Genomic DNA, 20,750 nt, shown 5'->3' with positions numbered 1-20,750 from the left:
TGGGATAAGTAGAAATAAAAGGTGTAATTCAGAGTTCATAGCCATGCAATATAAAGAAAGGATAATATCCCAACTAGGAATAAAGATTGTGGAGATTCAAGAATTATGTAGGAAAGAGTTGAATGTGTTTGTGGAAAGAATAGTTTGTAGGAAGGTGAAGAATAAAGTGTTGAGCAAGGCAAGGGCGAATTATAGGGTTGAATTTACAAAATTGCATGATTATGTTGATGAAATTAAAAGGTCAACCCTGGGACCACTTGCTTTGCTAAAGCTAAGAGGTTAGAGAATGGGGAACAAAGGTTCAATAAATTTTATTATTGTTTCAATGCAAGTAAGCAATGCTTTTTGGAGGGTTGTAGGAAAATCATTGGTTTGAATGGTTGCTTTTTAAAGATAGAATGTAAGGGACAATTACTTGTGGTTGTTTCAAAAGATGGTAATAACCAAATGTACTCTTCGTCTTATGGGGTTGTTGGCGTAGAAAACACAAAAAAAAAAAAAAAAAAATGGAAGTGATTCATTGCAATATTGAAAGAGGACTTTGAAATTACAACTGAAAAGGTTAGACCGTAGTCACAGACATGTAAAAAGTAACGGTTATCAATTTTTTTAACACTTTTTTATTAATTGCAGCATTTTTTTTTTTGGGGGGGGGGGGGTCAAAAATGGTCTAATAGATATTATTATGTATTAGAAGGATTGATTCCAACCATAAATGAAGAGCTTCCAAAAGTGGAACATAGAATGTGTGCTAGACTCATTTGGAAGAATTGGGCAAAGAATTGGAAGGGGGAAGAGAGGAGGAAGAAGTTCTGAGAATGTGCAAAAGCACCATTTGGGGTACTATTAAAAGATAAATTAAAAGAATTGAACAAGTTAGGCACCGCCATTGTTGAAGATTTATTGTGTTATAATCATCGAACTTGGTGTAGGGCTTTCTTTAAGACTCATAGCCAATGTGATGTTGAAAATAAAATGTTAGAAACTTTTAATGGTTGTTGTAACATCCCGTTCGAGCGATAGGAAGATCCGGAACAACTTACCCTGATGACTTTTAATGGTTGTTGTAACATCCCGTTCGAGCGATAGGAAGATCCGAAACAACTTACCCTGATGGACCTACACGAACTTCCTAGAGGGGTCACCCATCCTTGGATTGCCCCAGGTCAAGCACGCTTAACTTAGGAGTTCTTTGCCAACATTCAGCCCAAAAGATATCCAGCTGGTGTTGTTTCCTTTCTTACACTATCCTCGATATATACTAACTTCTCTGGACTCTCGGGGTATTACAGTTGTATATTAGGTGCTAGATTCAAATCGATCATCTCCATGCTAGAGAATATTAGAATTCAATTGATGAGAGAGTTTACATCCACTTGGAGATGTGATATATCACTAATGGATATGGATAAGTTGGAACTAAATAAAATGCTTGGTATGAAGTGTCAAATAACATTCAATGGAGATTTTGGATTTGAGATAGTTGAGGAAGAGTAAGGTCATGTTGTAGGCCTAAGGAAACAAACATGCAACTATAGGTATTGGGAATTAAAGGGTATCCCATGTCAACATGCCATATGTGTCATGTTTCATAGAAAACTCAATCCAAAAGACTTACCTAAAGTCATATTCACATAGTTTGCAATCAGTTAAGGGCGTGAAGTTTTGGCCTGATTTAGATAACCCTACAATTGAGCCTCTACAAATTGAGAAGACCTTTGGCAAACAAAAAAGGAAGAGGAACAAAGAAAAAGATTCTTCTAGGAAGAAAACTGATAAATTTTCAAGAAAATGGGTTAATATGACATGTTCTATATGCAAACATAGAGGCCACAATGCTAGAGGATGTAAACAAAAGTAAGCTAGTCATGATGAGGTAAGCACAATTATAATTTAACTTCAACATTTAAAATTAGCACACTGTTTAATTTATTATGTAATTATAATGATATTGGTGTTGTTTAATGTTGACACAATCAAAATGGTCAAAATGTTGGTCAAAATATGGGTGAAACACTAACATGACACAATGGCTAAAGGATGTAAACGAAAGCAAGATAGTCATGATGAGGTAAGCACAATTATAGTTTAACTTCAACATTTTAAATTAGTGCGCACTGTTTAATTTATTATATAATTGTAATGATTAGGATGTTTAAAAAAATGGGCAAAGCGCAAAAATTGACCAAAACAAACCGCACCGCGTAGTTTTTGGGGAGGCAGTTCGGCACGGTTTGAGAAATCCTCAAACCATGCGATTTGAGGATTTCTTGATTGGGTTCAAAACCTAACCACCCTCATAGTATTCTATTAGTATAAAAATTAAAAAAAATTATGAAACATTAAAACTAACCCAGATACCCTAATCCTTCATTTCTCACACCTACACCTAGCCCCCACCCCAACCACACCAAGAGTCCTCTCTACCCACCCACACCCAGCAATCCTCTTTACTCAGTAACCACCATTCCCCCACCATTCCCTGCCAGTCGCGCGCACTCTCAAGACCAACGACATTGTCTCGAAGATTGCCAAGAGGTCCAATCGCCAAGCTATTGACAACATTGTCTAGGAGTCGAAGACGTCCAAGCGTTGTTGATGTCAAAGGAGATCCCCTTTTGACTTTTCTCATTTCCCTCCACCTCTGCATTGTTGTCTCTCGTAAATGGTTCACTGGAGATGCCTTCCACAATGGCGAATCTCGAGAGGTTGGAGGTAACTTCTTGACTATTTTCGTTTCTAAAACTTTCTCTGTTTCTCTAGTTCATGCTTTGGATTTGATAAGGTGGCTTTCTCTGGTTCATGTATTCCTATGAATCAATGGATGAAACCAAGAAAACAGCACCACGAAAATGGGTGGATTAATATTAGGCAAGTTTTGGACAAACTGTGGAAACTACACCGAATTGCACAGCATTTGCGATGCAATTTTCACTGACCAAACCAAATCACGCAGTTGACTTTGATAGAAAAATCGCACATACCGTTTGGTGTATTGAAAATGCTAAAATCAATCAAACCGCATCATACACACCCCAAGTAACGATATTAGTGTTAACAGAATCAAAATAGTCAAAATATGGGTGAAACACTAATAGGACACAATGGAATGGAATGATTTGAGTGGTATAAGGGTGGGAAATGCTACTTCTGGAAATGAATATGCATTTGTAAGTGTTGCAAAAAGGAGTGCAAACTAGAAATAGAGCAATGCAAATCAACCAAAGAAGCCAAGAGTATCAAAGGGATTCGATGCATATTACAATGATAGAACTGGTGGAATAACTTTCAAAGTAAGTCATTTCTATTCCTAAATCTAAATTCATTTTTTTCATCTCATATAGGGAACCTCATGCTCAACAATTTTGAGTTTTCTTTTTTTTTTTATTTGTACATTACAAAAAAATTGACATTTAGCGACGGTTTTTTTTTTTGTATTTAGCGGTAATTTTTAACCGTCGCTAAGTCAGCCGTCGCGGAGCATTTAGCGGCGATTTTCAGCAACCACTGGAATAACCGCTGCTAATTTTAAATTTTGCGGCGGTTTCTATAATATTTAGCGACGGTTTCAAAATTTTAAAAAAAATAAATTTTTAATTTTAGTGGCGATTTCAAAACCGTCGCAAAAATTAATAAAAAAAATTAATTTTTTAATTTTAGTGGCGATTTCAAAACCGCCGCTAAAATTAATAAAAAATTTTATTTTAGCAGGGCCCGCCCCCGGCCGCCCATCCTTTGTGTGCCATGATTTTTTGGAAACCGCCGCAAAAAAATATGTTTTACTGAATTTTGCGACGATTTTATGAAACCGTCGCAAAATTTTAAAAAAACCGCCGCAAAAATCATATTTTGTGACGATTTCGAAACCGCCACAAAATACCATGTTTTGCGGTGATTTTAAAAACATCGCAAAAAATTAATTTTTTTTATAGTGGTAGACATCTAGTGGAGCCCCAATGGTTATTAGCAAGCCAGACAAAATAAAGAGTTCTACTATTGTAAGCGGTGACCTTGGATTTAATTAAACCACCAAAACGAAAGTGGCAAGGCAAAGATGCTCTTACATCCAGACAATTACAAAGACAAATAGATGAGATGCAAATGAGTAGGATGAGGTACACCACCACACCACATGACAATCAAACTAGTTCCACCATTCAGACATCAAAAGGCAACATCAATCTGGCACAATGAAGATCTCAAATTGAAAGAGTTAGCTTGCAACAATATATATTGTTTTTGCTTGTATAATTTCCTCTTACATGAGCATGCTTTTGGATTGTTAAATACAATGATCTATGAGCCTTATTTTGAATTTTTAATTTCCCTCTTATAGGAGGTTGTCTTTCATCAATTTTGATGAGAATGATCAACTTAAATGTAATGAACCATTTGGCTTGTTATTAGTATACCCAATATATATTGAACACTCATTAGATACTAATTAATGATAGTTTGAAAGTGTCAAATGCAAGTGTAGTGACATGGCATAAGTAATAAAATGTGGCATCCATAGAGTCTAGTAAACTAGAAAAATATCTTTTTTAAATTTTGTGAAAATAAATGCTATTACTTTTTAAAACATAAAATGTTAATACATCTTTAATTATAAAATTAGCATTGAAAAAAAAATCTAAAACTAAATGTAACATTAGTTTTTTATTTTTTAATTACAAATTTAATTATTTAATAACAAATTAAAAGGTGTTTAATAATTCTATTTTTTAGAATAAAGGTGTTTAATGAGACGTTTTGAAAGTTTAGGGTGCCACGGGACTTTTTTTTGGTAAAATATAAGGGTGCATATAAAAGTCTATAATAGTTTTATTTTTTTTAAGTATAGGTGTCTAATGGGACGTTTTGATAAAGTACAGGGATGTATTTAATTTAATAACAAATTAAAAGGTGTTTAATAGTCATTTTTTAAAATATAGGTGTCTGATGAAACTTTTTAAAAGTTTAAGATGCCACAGGACTTTTTTGATAAAGTATAAGAATGCATTTATATCTTCACCCGACCCAATAGTCATACTTCACGTGTTCACTAGCGTATATTTTTACTTACTTTTTTGAGGTGTTTAATAATTTTATTTTTTTAAAATACAGGATGTCTAATGGAACATTTTAAAAATTTAGGATAACACAATATATTTTAGTATAGAACACAAGTGCATTCATGCCTTGACCCTTTTTATTTGTCTAGAATTCACCTAATTGGTAGTTACCTAATGCAACTTTTCTCTTTTATTCGGCATCAAGACCAGCTGTTAATGAGAATTCTTAGTGAGGGTTAGGTATGACCATGTTGAATTTGTAGAAAAACAAACACAAAAGAAAAAGAAAAAGGGGGGAGTTGAGGATTGCATGACCTAACAGAGCAATTTATGGGTATCAAAGCATGTGCACTTTAAGATTAGGAACAAGCCAAGACAAGCCTTTCTCATTTCTTTTCCTTCATCAAGCAACAAGAGAATTTGAGCCCTCGAATGAAATGGCAGGCCATCTACTACATATTGCCATCAACTGACAGGAATTTTAGTGGCATGTTCACAAACTACAGACAAAGGGGAAACCTACTGAGATCTCAATGTCTCAACTTTTCGGAATGTAAGAGGAAATATGATGCTGCAACAACAATTCACCAACTTGGTTGATGGATGGCTTATACATACATACATACATTACATACATACATACATACATATGTATGTATGTATGTAATGTATGTATGTATGTATGTATACACACACACACATTCCATCAAATCCCACATTGGTTGGCACCCAGAAATGTAATTCATTTTGGGCGTCTAATGAACCTCATAAGATTGGATTTGATTGACAGCAGCTTTCCTCCAATTTGCAGAGCATTCACTAGTTATATGAAGGAAGGTTGGTTCATATAATATACCCCTTCCCTCCCATGATCCCTCTAATGATGTGAAAGAATAAACTGGTATGTGCTTCCTTTGGAGGATGATGCATGTGAAGCATTTACTTTATTTATGGAGCATTCCATCTCCATCGTTATCAGGGAGATCATGTGGAGCCTAAAGCCCCCACTGTTGAGTTTTGAGGTTTAAAATATTTATGTGCACTAAAACTTTTCTGTGCCTCCTTTGGTATGAAGTTGGACCTCTTCTTAAACATCCTATTCAGTTGCCATTTGTGTCCAAGCCTATCGTAGCCCTTTCGCACTGCAACTGTGCGCACTAAGAAGCTTATTACAACCCTTCAGAGTGTTTAAGATTCTAGTGATCATTGAAGAAGAAGACTTCTATGAAAAAACATGTGTCTACAATTACAATGCTTATGCACTAAAACGTCTGATTAATTTGTTGTAATGTCTGTCCTTTTAGTTCCTTTGTTTTTCTTTTTAAACCCACAATTATGGAGACTTAAAAATCACCCAACTTCATATAGTTCTTAATTTCATATAGCAATGACTTTTAAAATAATCGAGATAATCTTTTTGTTATTTTTCTAAAATTAGGATGCTTTAAATAAATATTCTAAAACAATTAGTTTTTACAATAAATTCATCAAATGAATTCACTTAGTCTTGTCTAACTATGAGATTGAAGAACAATCTTTGGAATTGTAACTAGTTAGTCCTAAAAACTTTATAAGCTTTTTTTTTATAAGGAGAGATCGCGTCCCATCAGCTTAGTTGGTAAGGCAATAGCTTATCAAGGTGATGTTCATTAACTGATTCGAGAGGAGAGGATGATTAGCCACACAGGGACTAACACACAAGCTAGAGAAGCAATAATAGAGAATTTGAATAATTATAGTGTGATCAAAATATAGACAATTATTATCATGGTAGTATCCAAGTGGCATGAGAGTCAGCATACTAAGAAAAAGGTCTCAAATCGAAGTCCCCACTGAGCAGTCTTCTGCCCTTGTGGGGTTTATTGGCCACTCCCCACAATGTTATCTCAGATTTAAAGGGACAATAACTAATGATACTATCATTGGACCCAAATAGGGGGCACTGCCAGTTAGTCTCATGAATGACACCTTAGTGCAATAAGAGATGGTGTATACTTGGTCTTGTTGAGCCTAATTTAATGGGTGAAGAAAGGGCTAGGCCTACTCTATTTATAAGTGTGTGAAAATCTAATATAAACAATTAATTATTAAAAAAAAAAAACTAAAAAGAATAGCACTCTAAAGATAACGGTTGTCCTTCATTTGAAGCACTTTCATCTCATTAGTAAAAGTTGAATAACTAAGAGGAGGTAACTAATATAGACAATTGGTAAGATGAAGAAGAAGAAAACTCTAAAGGTTACTGTTGCCCTATATTTTAAGCACTGACATCTCACTTTTAGGTTCATTTTGCTTGATAACCAGCCTCTGTATCACATCTAATTCCTGCTTGGTTCAGTCAGACTTTAGATGGTCAAAATGGATATATTCCGTTCCGCCAAAGAGAAGGTTAAATTAATATTCAAAAGTAGAAGGGGGCCTACTCCCTCAAAACAAAATGACTGGGATTCAATAAAAGAATGTAAAATAGGGGAATCTGCATTTAAAGAGATGCATATATATGTGTGTGTATATAATCTCAACCCCAAGAACCCACCTCATTATTAATTTCTCTTTAGATAAGCAGAGCAAAATAAAATACATATATCTCTAGGAATGGTATTCAAAGAGGATGGAGAGAAAGATAATAAGAAATGGATAAAGAAGAGAAAAGGTGAAGAAGCCAAAGAGCACTCAATTCCAAAGGGAACCAAATCAAAATGGAAGAATGATAAGAAGAATCTCAATCTAAATATTCAAACTTTTACTGCCCCAAGAAACATAATCTAGCACCATGAAATGAAGAGTTGCAAACATTGAAGAGTTCCTTCCTAATCAACACACACATACACAAATATAGACATGATGCCATAAATAAAAAAAAATTATATAAATCTCATCAAGTTTTTTGCTAAGTTTATTTCTTGCTTTCGGCTTGATCCTGGACTAAAATACACTTCTCTCTCTCTCTCTCTCTCTAGGCACTTTTTTTTTTTCAATATTTTACTTTCTCTACAAGTCTGCCCATTAAACAATGAAATGGCAGATTCCCAATCATCCCCTCCACTCTATAGGAAACACCCATAATTGCACCCAACAATCAGTCCTTTCCATGATATAGGAACCTGAGCTCTTCAGCCATACTCACTACTTATTTACTTCCTTTCTTCCTCCGCCTCTTCCACATCTTTCAATTTAAATATCTGTCAATCTCTATCACCTTTTTCTTTTAACCCATACCCATCTCTTTCTACTTCCCATCATGAATCATTCTTCATCCACCTCCAGCACCACCTCTTCTGTCAATGGCTTCTATAGCTTCCTCACCCAAGGCCTTGATGAGCTTGACTCCTCATTTCCTTCTTATAACTTCATGTCAATCCATTTCCTTCAAGCTGTTCTCTCATCTCTCAGGTCTTTCCATTCCCAGTTAACCATTTTAGTCCAAAAGCTCCGCTTGCCAGTTGGAGAGAAATGGCTTGATGAGTACATGGATGAGAGCTCCAGGCTTTGGGAAGCCTGCCATGTACTCAAAGCTGGCATGTCAAACATGGAAAATTTTTACTCTTCTGGCACCAATATAGCTTCCTCCATCGATGATCATCCGATTATAACCCCACAACTTTCTCACCAGGTATAAAATCATTCGTTAATTTCAAGTTACCTTAATTCAATCTTTGCACAACTAGGTGAATTTATGGCTTTTCACCGTATAGAAACTATATTGATGTGTTGGTTTTCCATCGCTACTCTAACCATTTTGATCAGTACAGGTTATTCGGTTGATCAATGGCTGCCAAAGGGAAGTGGTTGGATTGGAAGAGGAGAATAGAAACTTAATAGAGACAAGAATTCAACCATTGTCTCTGAGTTTTGAATATCAGAGTGTACCAATAGAATCCAGGTTCAATGCCTTCAATGGTTTCAGAGGTGTACTCTATGCAATGAGGAACATAACCTCATTTCTTCTTATGATCTTATTCAATGGTCTCGTCTATTTCTGGCCTCAAACAAGTTTTTTCCAAGGAGGGCACGAAGGAAACATGGTGTTTGGCTCAGCTTTTATGGTCTCAACAGCAAGATTGCACAAAAGGGTGGTGGATGAGATAACCCAGATGGATGGGCAGGCAGCAGGAATTCTCCTCAACGAATTCAGAGGAGCACGAATCGCCATGGACGAGCTGAGGGAGGGGTTGGAGAGAATTGTGGGGTATGGAACAGAAGGCGATATCCGTGGCAAAGTTGAGAGATTGAAGAGTTGTTTTGGGGAGTTGAAGAGTGGGGCTGAGAATATAATCATGGAGCTTGATGACTTCTTTGATGAAATAGTAGAAGGGAGGAAGAAGGTTTTGGATATGTGCACTCACAGATAGATAGAGGGATCTAGAGAGAGTATATTTGCAAAGTGCAAACTTTGTGCAGCCATATATAGCAGAGAGAGAATAGTGTAAGAAATCATCAGTTGACAGGAGTCAGTTTTAGGTTTTCAGCTTTTCTAATCACTAGTTTCATGTGCTTACATCTTCTTCTTCCTCTTGGAGCTAGTTTGTTTTGCAGCTCAAATTAATTTGGATTTGAATCCATGAGGAGAAACGTGGGAATCCCAACAAGGAAAGTTCTGAAGGGAAGACAATGCCATATTCTTTCCTTCAGGTGAAAGCAAGAAATGATTTGTTATCTAAAGAGACGAAACAAGAAGAATATGTAATAGCTTCAATAGAAAGCGAAACTTCCCCACCCAATAGACAGATTCTCCATTATGTGGACATGGAAAAACAAATTCATTCTTCTTGTTTTACCCGGCAGACCGCAGGTCAGAACTACAAGCTGAATGTTTATGTGTGAAACATGTTTGAGATTTTAATGAGAGTTATGTTAATATTGACATGGAGCGTCGTAACATTGACAAAATGTGCAGAGAGACGTATGTGTGTGAGCTATCTGATCATTTAATTTTCTTGTCCATTGATCAGCTGACAGTTTGGATGGAAGATTCCTGAACTGAACACAAGCTTAGCAAATGATCAAGAGCATAAACATTGCAATGATAAGGACCATTTTATCATTGCAGAACTCCAAAAAGGCTAGGCCAATTTCCCTCCATCTACTTCGTGTTACTTTTGCAATTTCTTATGGTTGAGTGAAACTGTGGTTGGTCCAGTTCTTGAAAAGCTTACCCCAAAAAATATGACAAAGAAATGGAAGCTCCACAGGCAACAAAATTCAAGAAACCCAGAAAAGGAAACTAGAGAACAATAAAAAAATATACAATCTCATCTTTGTAGAAAAGTAACATTTCCATACAAGGGTAAGACAAAAGCAGCAAGCGTATATAACAATAGCTTCCAAGAAAAAGCTTTCATTTTCCTACGGAAACAAAGGATGCCTCTCATTTCAAGTAAAGAGAAAATGATCATACCAAAATAAAGGAAATGATGCTCCCTGCCCCGCTGACAATCTGAAAGCAATATGAGACAGTGATCAGAGCTTTCAAATGAATAGGTAAAAATTAAAGGAACCTTTCAATTTGGTTGTGGGCCATCAGTTAACTTTTTGTCTAACTTACCCAGCTTATACTTGGGCAGTGATTCAAAAGTCAAGTAACCTGCTTGTAAAGCTAGGCCTAACAAGTGTTTTCCAATTTGAAGTTTGCAATCTGCTCAATTAAATGGAGGATTGTCAGTTTTTTTTTCTCTGATTTTTTCTTGTACAGTTGTGCCCTCCAAGGTAAAAGAAGAAGAAAAAGTGATTTGCAAATCAACTTTATTGGTGGGATTGCATTTTCCAGCCATATAAATCTTGTGCACTTTCACATCAGGATTCTTTCAAGTTGTGATAGTAAATCACTAATCATTCCAGTTGTGGAACAATGATGGAAAAGTAAGACGTAGGACAATATGAGAAAAACGAGAGAGAAAGAGAGAGAAGGTTGCTGGCTTGTTATTTATATATATATATATATAATTTAGGTGGCTCAACTTTACAAGCTAGTTCCAAAAGAAAAAGATTAGCTTTCTCCCTAATTTAATTTTTGAATAAATTAGATACGATCGTAAATTTATATTCTTCCAAAAAAACACACAATCAATCCCTACCAAATAAAATATTTCTATCTCCACTAAAAAAAAAATTAATTGCCTTTTAAAATACTACAGGGAGCAGTTTCTTCTCCTCTCTTTGGAACCATTTGTCTGAAGCTAATTGCGTTTCTGAATTAAAGTAATGGCGCCCTGTTGTTACATTGTTGTTTCCTATAACATTAAGAGCTTGCCAAAGTCCTTTAAATGATTATAAAGATCAGTCCTGACATTACTCTTTGTTCCCTTTCTATTTTATTATTTTTATTTTTTCCACCCTTTCTACAATGGAAAACAGGTGTCTATTCTTTTATCAGGAAGAATCAAGGAAAAGCCCTTTTAAACCCATTTCTAGTGACTAAATTCCCTGAAAATTAGTAAACACCCAACACAAATCACTCAAAAAGGTCGTAAATCTTAGTTTACCCTAACCATAGTGCTGAACTTGTTCAAATAATGTCTACAATTCAAATTTAAGACCACCCACCGACACTATAAGGTCATATTTACCACTACTAAATTAAGTAGTGAGATTCAGATGACCAGTCTTGACCTTTCACCAATCAATGTTGATATCTAGTTACCAGACTGATTTGTTTGTTCTTATGATGTGTTTAGACGCACATTGTTAGATCCTAACACAATTCAGTCACCATGAAAGAAAAGATTACTTCGATGTGCCATTCCAGTTTAAGAGCAGTTTAACTCCAAATTCAATGGAACAGCAACCATAATAAACAACCGACTTAAGAACCCAACAGATAGTACCAATGGGCTGTAATTTACAAGATTTGACATGATACCAAAAACAACCAAAACATCCATAACAGCCAATCATAACAGATATGCCATTGATGACCCCAGAAGATAATGAATTACCTGTTAGTCATCATCAAATAAACACAAATAACAAAAGGAATTGAGAGAATAAAAGCTCAAGTTCCAAAAAGATAGTGCCAACTAAAAATACTGGGAGTCTAGTTCTATCTAGGCTCTACTTGTAGCCTCCAAGATGGAGATGATTAACATAGCATAATTGTCCAAAACAATACTTGATGAGTTTCAGACCTGGCCAACTGCCATCCTTGCAACCAATCACTGCATTCCATGAGAAGACAACAATCAAGTAGAAAAAATTGCCAAATCTTTCTCTGGTCTCTACCATTTGATCTGTCTGGTCAGGGGAACCAATGACTGGCATTGAGAGTTTTATCCAAAAATACAAAAGTAAAACAGTAATGAATAGAGCCTTTATTCTATTAATTGAAATCAGTTACATTAAGTGAAATCTTATGACTCGCAAAATACAAGACAAGAGTATCAAACATGATTCCTTCACTCATACACAGAATATATGCGTGTTTATGTAACACCAAATTCACTAGAAATAATGAAGAAAAATCTCATATATTCAAGTAAAGAACCAAAATGAAGAAAAAAAAAAAAGAAACAATAAGTACTCTAAAAATGTCATTTAAGAACCAATCAAGGAGCAATACTCCAGGATCCAACTAGTTGTTACAAGAGAAGCCTCTTGTAACTTGATTTCAATCACCTTTACCATTAGTTTCTACTTAATATGCAAAAAAGAAAAAGGAGTTTTACTTGATAAGTAAAAGAAAGAGAGAGATAGGTTCCACTTGGCAATCATAACAAATTTAAGCTACCTCAACTGGCCATATAGCTTTGTTACAATGACTACCCTCCTTGGCATATCCTCCTCAATTAGATGCGCTGATATAACAAGACACACGTTGATATTGTTTTAACTGTGACAACACGACACTTGCTGTTAGATTCCACTTAGAGAGAAAAAGGAGTCTTACTTGACATGTAAAAGAAAAAGAGATGAAGTGAGATGTTCCATCCTTTGATAATGAAAAAGATCCCACCGTCAGAAATGATTACCCTTCCAGACCCAGACCCAGACTCAGACTCCCCAATTATGAGTCAATATAACAAGTCTCATGTTAGTGTTGATGCTGTTTAATTGCGATAACACAACACTATCAATGGACTACTGAGTTACTAACCTCAGAGAGACCATCAAATATCAACAATCACATTTACTAATGATACCCTCCCACCCCCACAGCAAACTGTTTTACAGAAAACAAGTACACGAGATTCATTTCACCGATAACACCCACTCCAAGCCACGGGTGCGGTTTCCTTTCATCCGACTACCAAAATAAACAGAGACCGGTTACATCTGACAAAAATAAAAGGCATATACAATCTATTTTATACCATAGAATTTGCATGTTGTATCCAAAACAAACGTGCTTCCCAAGAGTGAAGGATGAGCAGGATGAAACTTGCAAATTGCTAATAAAATTGATAACACCAAAGGCATCAGAAAACAAACAAAGAGAAGCCTGCGTTTAAGTATAGTACATAAGCATTCTACAGTACCGACAAATACCATTTTTGGTTGGAGGCCACCAAGCAAATCACCATATGAAACTAGCTATAGAAGATAACCACCATTTCAGTTCATGATAATTCAAGAAAATTAGCAGGATCACAAAACCCAGAAGATAAGTAACAGAACAAATAATGCTTCTTTTGTATACCATCAAACACTTTTGCAAGAATCAGAAATTCAGGAAAGACCCAGAACATTCAGACTTCTCATGCGCATATATTTACTAGTTAAACCCTCCAAAAATCATGGAGATGCTAACAATTTTTTTTTTTTTTCCACATTCATTATTATAGGTAATTACCCCCCAATTCAAAAAGCAGAACACCATTTTAGTGAACCAGCAGCAAGCAGTGCATAATGACATTACAGTATGCTTGCAAATTCTCACCACTTGGATGCAAGTGTAGTTTGAGTATTGCACACATCCTACCAAAGCCAAATGAAGTGCAAATAAAAGAAACCAAAATTTGCCAGCACTTGTGGTTGGCAGAAGATGTCAGACCCGAGGAGCATGAAGACACCACATGCATTACATTACATGTCCAAATTTTTTACACAACAAACCCCCCGCATAGCTAATTGGCTCACAAAATCCTCACTCTTTTCCGAAGTCCAACAATAACTTTTTTATTCTGAAGACCCTTCAGGAAAGCTTCCTGCAACTTCCCATGTTCCAACTGGACTGTACTTGTAACCTGTGCAGCTGCCTCTCAACCACCTTTTAATGGTACTGCAAGAGTACCTAATGGGCATCACAATGAAAAGCTGTAACAGAAGCACAAACATCTCGTAAAGTTAAACAACAAAATGATGCAGAAATTTAGAAGTCTTGCTTAAGCCAAAACTCGGCATTAACTTCACATAAGTTTGCTAGCGTGCATAGATATGAAACTAATGAAATAAATGTTCCTCCACAGTATATACATTGCAGGTATAGTTCCTCACACAAATGAAAGCATGCACATACAACTCAAGCAAGTGTATCTAAGCATATCAAGTACCTCAAGGACCTACGGCACAAAATGGAGAGTGTTTCCTTTTTTATAAAGAAATTGTTGTGTGCAACGATGGATGCATGTCAAATGGTCTACAAACAAACCAGTATAAATGAAACACCCATTCCCTGAACATTGTCGTTGGGTCATAGTTAACGTGAACAAGGAAATCAATCTTAAAATTAGAACATTCCATGTATAGAATCATCAAAAAGCTGGTCCATGAAAATTTTTAGCAGATTTTAAATTTAATATACTTGGTAGGGTAGAGTTCATCGCAAAGTTTGATGAGTCAAATAGATGTCTACATTTTCTTAAAAGAAGTACAAATGAGATACATAAAAGTAAAGGTGCCTTTTCCTTTTCTTTCTTCTTTCTTTTTCTTTTTTTACTACCGTGGATCATGTCAAACTTTCTGAATTCACTCATCTCCTTTGGCACACTTTTGATTTTAGTTTCTGTTATGTTGTTGTCTCTGAGAATAGGATAAAATCAGTTTTAGAAGATCGGTGAAGGCAGTGCACATAAGTGATTTAGATAGGAAATTGCATCCCATGTGAAATTAGCAAAAGTTATGGGGTTAAACTGTAATTATCTAAAATCTTCATTGGAATGTTTGCCCTATTCTATAAATAGAGAGAAAGGGGTAGCCAGGTAAGTGTGATTTTCTCATTCTATTGTAACGAGTGGATATTCATTCTGAGAGAAAGGCTAGTAGCAAGATAGTTTTGTAATCTTGGGGAATGAGTGTTGGATATACTCAGGAATAGGAGAAATTACTCATGATGTTGTACTGATCATTCTTGGTAATAAAGAAGGCTACTCTTGGTGGGTGTTTGGACGCTGGATGTAGGGTTGCAACCATTGCAATCCAAACCAGGATACATCGCTTGTCTCTTCTTGTGGTTTGGTTGTTTCTTTCTCTGGTTTTCATTCCTTTAATTCTGTTCTTTTAATTTCAGTCTTTTATTTCGGTTGTTTTGGTTTGATTTCAGGTGAGGAGTGTGAGAAATTGGCAATTATAAGCATTGTTTGAGTTATCAAAAGAGCTCCTAAACATAATGGTTTCCTTTCCACTAATGAACTTCTTTTCAAGCAACAGCAACCAGGTGAGAGACGGACTTGATATCAACATTTTATTGCACCAAACAATGCCTCCGCAAGTAACTTATTTTTTAAATTACATGAATCGCTTCAAGACCACTGGTCATTCAGATAGTTTGACTTATCCAGTGAGTTATAGTTGGATCATGATATCTAAATCATGCAAACTAACTATTCCAAGCAGCAAATAGCAAAGATGAAGATGAAGGAGAACACAAAATACCTGTTAGTCCAAGATTCCACCAATCCCAAAGTAACAAATGGTTGTCAGTGCCTCCTGTTACCAGTCTGCAATATAAGGCAGATTCTAGAGCCTGAGAATTTGTCATCATCTGTTGCCTATAGGCCATAATGGTTGTCAGTGCCTCCTGTTACTAGTCTGCAATATAAAGCAGATTCTAGAGCCTGTGAATTTTTCTTCATCTGTTGCATATAGGCTTGTACTCAGTTGTAGCACTTGTTTCAAGGCTATATAGCAAAATCTGCAATATCATTATTATTATGAGGACCTCGGCCTCCTTGCATGGCTGGAAAAACAGTCAAGTTTCTCCCTAAATCATATTTGTCACTACCATCACCTTGACTTAAAAGATTGTCACACCCTAGGGTTGAGCTAGGTATGGAAAAGGAAATGGGAAGGTGAAGAGAAGAATTTGAAAGGAGAGATCAGATTGGAGGGAGAGATACAACAAGAAGAAGGTGTTACAATCTTCGGGTAGAACTCACCATCAAAAACTAGTTGTTAAGGGAAGAATGACCAAGAGGTTATAAACCCCACACCAGAAGCCTGAACTTCCAATGTGGAACAAGTCTCATACCTTACAGTGGACCATAACATACCACCACGTTCCGCAGCTCGACGCCCACGACGGCAAGCTGTGCACTAGCCACTGTTAGTCCCAGGCGAACACTGCAATGCCGGCGTCACCTCCGTCTCCGCTCGCTTGCACTGGGAGCCATGGGACCAGCTCTAATACCATTGTTACAAACCTCGGGTAGAACTCACTCTCAAAAACTAGTTGCTAAGGGGAAAGTGCCCAAAAGGTTATAAACCGCACACCAAGAGCCTAAACTTCCAATGTAGGACAAGTCTCATACTTTACAGTGGACCATAACAGAAGGATGATGAATATTCAATTTATTTCTCAACCTACCTCCATCCTATAGCTGTGGTTTAATATATACCCTCACAGCCACGCACATGCACCCATGTGCAGTACACAAAATTATAACTGCCTCTAGCTACTGGAGAAATATCCATAACAGAAAATAAAAGACAAAATTACAATAGTTACCCTTGGCATGTGACAAATTTTCCCCCTTGAAATGTTTCTTATCCCCAAGAAACTTATTACCGTCGATCCATTGTTCATTTATCCAACTCCAGATGGCTCTCCTACTTCATTGTCTTCCTCTAAACCTTCCATATGCAGCAACTGTCTTCTACATTGGTGGCTCGGATTGAATTTTTCCCCGCATTTAAAGCATAATCTGATTCTTCTCCTTGACTCCATAATAGGGAGGTTTGGCTACATTAGGTTGCTCTTTTCCCCAAGTCCGATCTAAGTCTGTCATCCAAGCATTTTCTCCCACCTCCTAACTACTCCAAGGATAACCTTCTGTTACAGTTCCGTGTTTTTTAAAAATAGCCTCCAATGGAAGCTCTTACATTCTCGCCTTCTCCACTATCTGTTGCACTATTACCGGCTACATCATCTTCACAATTGGTCTTAATTCGTCATTCAACCCACTTACGAAACTAGACACAAAATATGCCTCATTCAAGGTCGGATAAAATATGACCACTAATGATTTAAGCTCCTCAAACCTAGTTTGATACTCTTCTATTGACCCAACCTACCTTAGCTTGTTAAATTCCTCCTCTACGTCAGTCATGGTTCTCTCCCCAAGGCAGACAGAGAAATCTGCTAGGAACTCTTCCCAAATCAGAACAGTCCTCCTGCCACTCCAGTCTTGGAACGACGAGTCCGCTACGTCATTCAAGTAAGCAACAACCAGATTCATCTCCTGGCCTTCTTCCACTTAGTAGTGATGGAAGAATCGCTCACAACGTCGAACCCACCAGCACAGCTTGCTCCCTTCAAATGCCAAAATTTCTAACTTCAGCATCGGGGTATGGTTCGAGGTTGCAGGGAGTCCTCATTGATAATTCTCTAGCCACTCCTCCAGGCCCATTAGGTTGGTGACCTAGGGCTTGTCCCTCACTCTAGTCAAGATTGGGGTTGTTATCGGTCATGGAGAAAAGTCCACCAAAAGGCCAGCATTTGGCAATCGTGAGAACAAGCTCAACACGGTGCTCAACTGTTGTCCGATTCCAATGACTTCTCCCCGAAGGCTTCGGATGTCCCCTCGAAGGTTGGCGACTTCCTCCAATGTGGTCGCACCCTCTGCTCTAGTTCAATCCAACTCCTCCTAGGTTTGCCAAAGGCCAACGTCCATCATGTCCATTTTATCATCGAGTTGTTCTTGGTGTTGTTGGATCCCCTACTCCAGAGCGTCCAAGCATGTCTCAAACTGCTTCATCCTCGTCCCCTTTGCCATCATCAAACCTTCTAGTTGCCTTGATTAGAATCGCCTCACCTGTATGGGTCGAAATCTCTTTCCAATCAGGGTGGCCAGCTCTCAGTGGCGTACAAGTGGCCAAAAAGCCAGCTCTGATACCAAATGTCACACCCTAGGGTTGAGCTAGGGTATGTAAAAGGAATTGGGAAGATTAATAGAAGATTAATAGAAGAATTTGGAGAGAGAGATTAGATGAAAGGGAGAGATACAGCAAGAAGAAGAATGAAGAATATTCGAGAGAAAGGGAGAGAAGATAACAGAAAGTAAGAGAGATAACTAACAGAAAGTAAGAGAAATAACACAGAATATTTAATTCATTTCTCAACCTGCCTCCATCCTACAGCTGTGGCTTAATATATACCCTCACAGCCAAGCACATGCACCCATGTGTAGTACACAAAATTATAGCTGCCTCTAGCTACTGAACAAATATCCATAACAGAAAATAAAAGACAAAATTACAATAGCTACCTTGGCATGTGACAAAGATTTCCTTCATTCCTTTTCTATAAAAAAAAAAATAATATCTCCCCTGTGACCTCGAAGACTTTATGAGTTGTTGCAGTAGTAATGTCATAGTAATCAGAAGGGCATAGTCCTAGGATGGCAATGGGGCGGTTTTGTCTAGGGGACAGATCCCTGCCCCCGTCCCCTATGGGTAGTTTGTTAACCTCCCATGATCCCATCCCTATCCCCACTGGGCAAAGGGTACCCAATAAATTTCATGCTAGGGGTCATAAAGAAGTTCTCTGCAACAAATGTATTTAATCAACACAAAAATGTTTAAAAAAACAGAATATTGTGATACACCACATGCATGCATAGCTAACTATTAAAATAAAGAAGCCAAAATTTTATGATTAACAAAAATTAGTCAAATGTGTTCCTTTTGAAAAATATTTACTAAAATAAATCAAAATAAGAAGACTCCTCCCTTCAACAGGACAGAACTATGACAAATTTATCCAACTAAATTCCACATAACAGCTGTACTTAATCCATCTTAACAGAAAATAAGCAAATACCATGAAAGAAAAATTATCCCAAAGACATGCAGCTTATCTACAAATTTCACATAACTACATATGATCCTCAATAGTCCACATATAGTAACAAAACCACACCACACACTCATAACCGTGAGATAGCACAAACTATACTAAAGGTAATCCACAAACAGATAGATTTACCCCCCCGAAACTTTCCACATCTAGCCTAAAAGCGGCCAAGGAACGGTCACAATACAGTGTTTCAATCTCGTCTATGTACTCATTACCATCAATTCAATCACTTTGAATTGCCTCTGCTTCTCCTTTCCCATGATCCCGCAAGCATCAGTGTCCGTCACACAAAGTGGTTGATTCCCCCAAGCCCTAATCGCGCTCCACTGGGCATCGAGGCACTTCGGCTCGACCACAACCCGTTCCGAGGGTGAAGAAGCCGCTGACGAGTACTCGCCGTCGCTACGCCTGTTCACGCACGTAGACTTCCCGAGAATTCCAAACTCCTCAACACCGCTCTCGCGGGCGTCCTGGTGATGCTTCGAATTCTGTTCCATCAACAGCCGCCGGAAGTCCCTGTGAGAGAGAATGAACTGGGAGTGGATCAAACCCGTACGAAACCAAGGCCTATACCTGATTTAATCGGAAGCAGGAGATCAGAAATAGCAGCAACAGAAACAGCGGCAAGAGCGCCTGAGGCAGTCGCAGTAGAAGTATCGGAGAATGGATCGTCTTGAGGGCGACCCTGTAGTAGTTGCCGAAGCTTCCATTGGTTCTGCAAACCCTAAGCTCCAAAACTCATCCCGCATAAATATGCTTTAGAGGGTGTTTGGCTTACCCTTTTTTAAGCCTTTGCATTTAAAAGTTATGTAAAACTTTAAAATTGGTTAAAGATTAAATTGATAATTTATTTAGATAAATATATTTTAAATTATTATTTATATAATTATGTATTTAATTTAAAAAAAATTAATAAATTATTAAAATTTATCAAAAATATTAAAATAAATATGTTATTAAATAATATAAATAAAATTTTTAACAAACATGTAACTAAATAAATTATACAACGTTTAAGCTTTATTAATAAATTATAAACAATCAAATTACTAAGCCAAACACTTTTTTAGAGAAAAAGGGCTTTGAGGACATCGGATGAATTTGAGGGGTCGGGAATGCAAAACAAATTAGTAAAAAAAAATAAATTTGGTTTTTGTAAAAAAAGTAGAATATAAAAATAAAATATATTATATATATAAGTAAAAAGAATAAAGAGTAATTATTATTTGATTTTAAAATAATAAAAATAGAAAGAAGAAGTAAGATAAAAACATTTTTTCTTGAAATGTTTTCAGCTTTTAGTCCAAATTAGTTGGTCTTATCTTTGGTCAGGTCAAAAGCGCTAATTGGTCTTAAATTTGAGATCGATTCAAGAATAAAAATTGATTAAACTAATGTTATTAAATTAAATGTTATATTTTAAAAGTATTAAAAAATATTAAATGTTATATTTTGTTATTACTTTTTGA

General features: G+C 36.6%; 2 protein-coding genes across 7 annotated transcripts; one reads left to right on the top strand and one right to left on the bottom strand.

The window, feature by feature from the left end:
- Positions 1 to 8,159: 8,159 nt before the first annotated feature.
- On the top strand, positions 8,160 to 9,945 carry LOC127809905 (uncharacterized). 2 transcript variants are annotated; one of them, XR_008025300.1, is made up of 3 exons: positions 8,160 to 8,667; positions 8,807 to 9,480; positions 9,579 to 9,945. XR_008025300.1 is itself a non-coding variant. In XM_052349078.1 (2 exons), the coding sequence occupies exons 1-2, from the start codon at positions 8,296 to 8,298 to the stop codon at positions 9,404 to 9,406; spliced, it is 972 nt and encodes a 323-aa protein (XP_052205038.1). In that variant the 5' UTR covers positions 8,160 to 8,295; the 3' UTR covers positions 9,407 to 9,945. The 2 variants fall into 2 exon arrangements, 1 of the variants encoding a protein (XP_052205038.1); XM_052349078.1 differs by having other exon boundaries at positions 8,807 to 9,945.
- A 3,920-nt stretch (positions 9,946 to 13,865) lies between these two features.
- LOC127809906 (serine hydroxymethyltransferase 6-like) lies at positions 13,866 to 20,051 on the bottom strand. Of its 5 annotated transcripts, none has more exons than XR_008025302.1 (3): positions 19,497 to 20,051; positions 15,861 to 16,119; positions 13,866 to 14,303 (listed from the first exon to the last, which is right to left on the bottom strand). XR_008025302.1 is itself a non-coding variant. In XM_052349079.1 (2 exons), the coding sequence occupies exons 1-2, from the start codon at positions 19,776 to 19,778 to the stop codon at positions 14,166 to 14,168; spliced, it is 420 nt and encodes a 139-aa protein (XP_052205039.1). In that variant the 5' UTR covers positions 19,779 to 20,051; the 3' UTR covers positions 13,866 to 14,165. The 5 variants fall into 5 exon arrangements, 2 of the variants coding, with proteins under 2 accessions (XP_052205039.1, XP_052205040.1); XR_008025301.1 differs by having other exon boundaries at positions 15,861 to 16,016; XR_008025303.1 differs by having other exon boundaries at positions 13,866 to 14,280; positions 15,861 to 16,016.
- Between the last annotated feature and the right edge of the window lie 699 nt (positions 20,052 to 20,750).

This window comes from Diospyros lotus, chromosome 9, assembly GCF_014633365.1.
Source record: "Diospyros lotus cultivar Yz01 chromosome 9, ASM1463336v1, whole genome shotgun sequence".
Lineage (NCBI taxonomy): Eukaryota > Viridiplantae > Streptophyta > Magnoliopsida > Ericales > Ebenaceae > Diospyros > Diospyros lotus.
Note: the sequence above shows the minus strand (reverse complement) of the source record. Positions and strands in the feature narration are given on the sequence as shown.

Coding starts and splice junctions, on each gene's coding strand:
- LOC127809905 (XM_052349078.1), top strand. CDS start 8,296: ATGAATCATTCTTCATCCACCTCCAGCACCACCTCTTCTGTCAATGGC. Junction 8,668..8,806: donor CCCCACAACTTTCTCACCAG/GTATAAAATCAT, acceptor TGATCAGTACAG/GTTATTCGGTTGATCAATGG.
- LOC127809906 (XM_052349079.1), bottom strand. CDS start 19,778: ATGGAACAGAATTCGAAGCATCACCAGGACGCCCGCGAGAGCGGTGTT. Junction 14,304..19,496: donor TCAAAGTGATTGAATTGATG/GTAATGAGTACA, acceptor CTTCTGTTACAG/CTTTTCATTGTGATGCCCAT.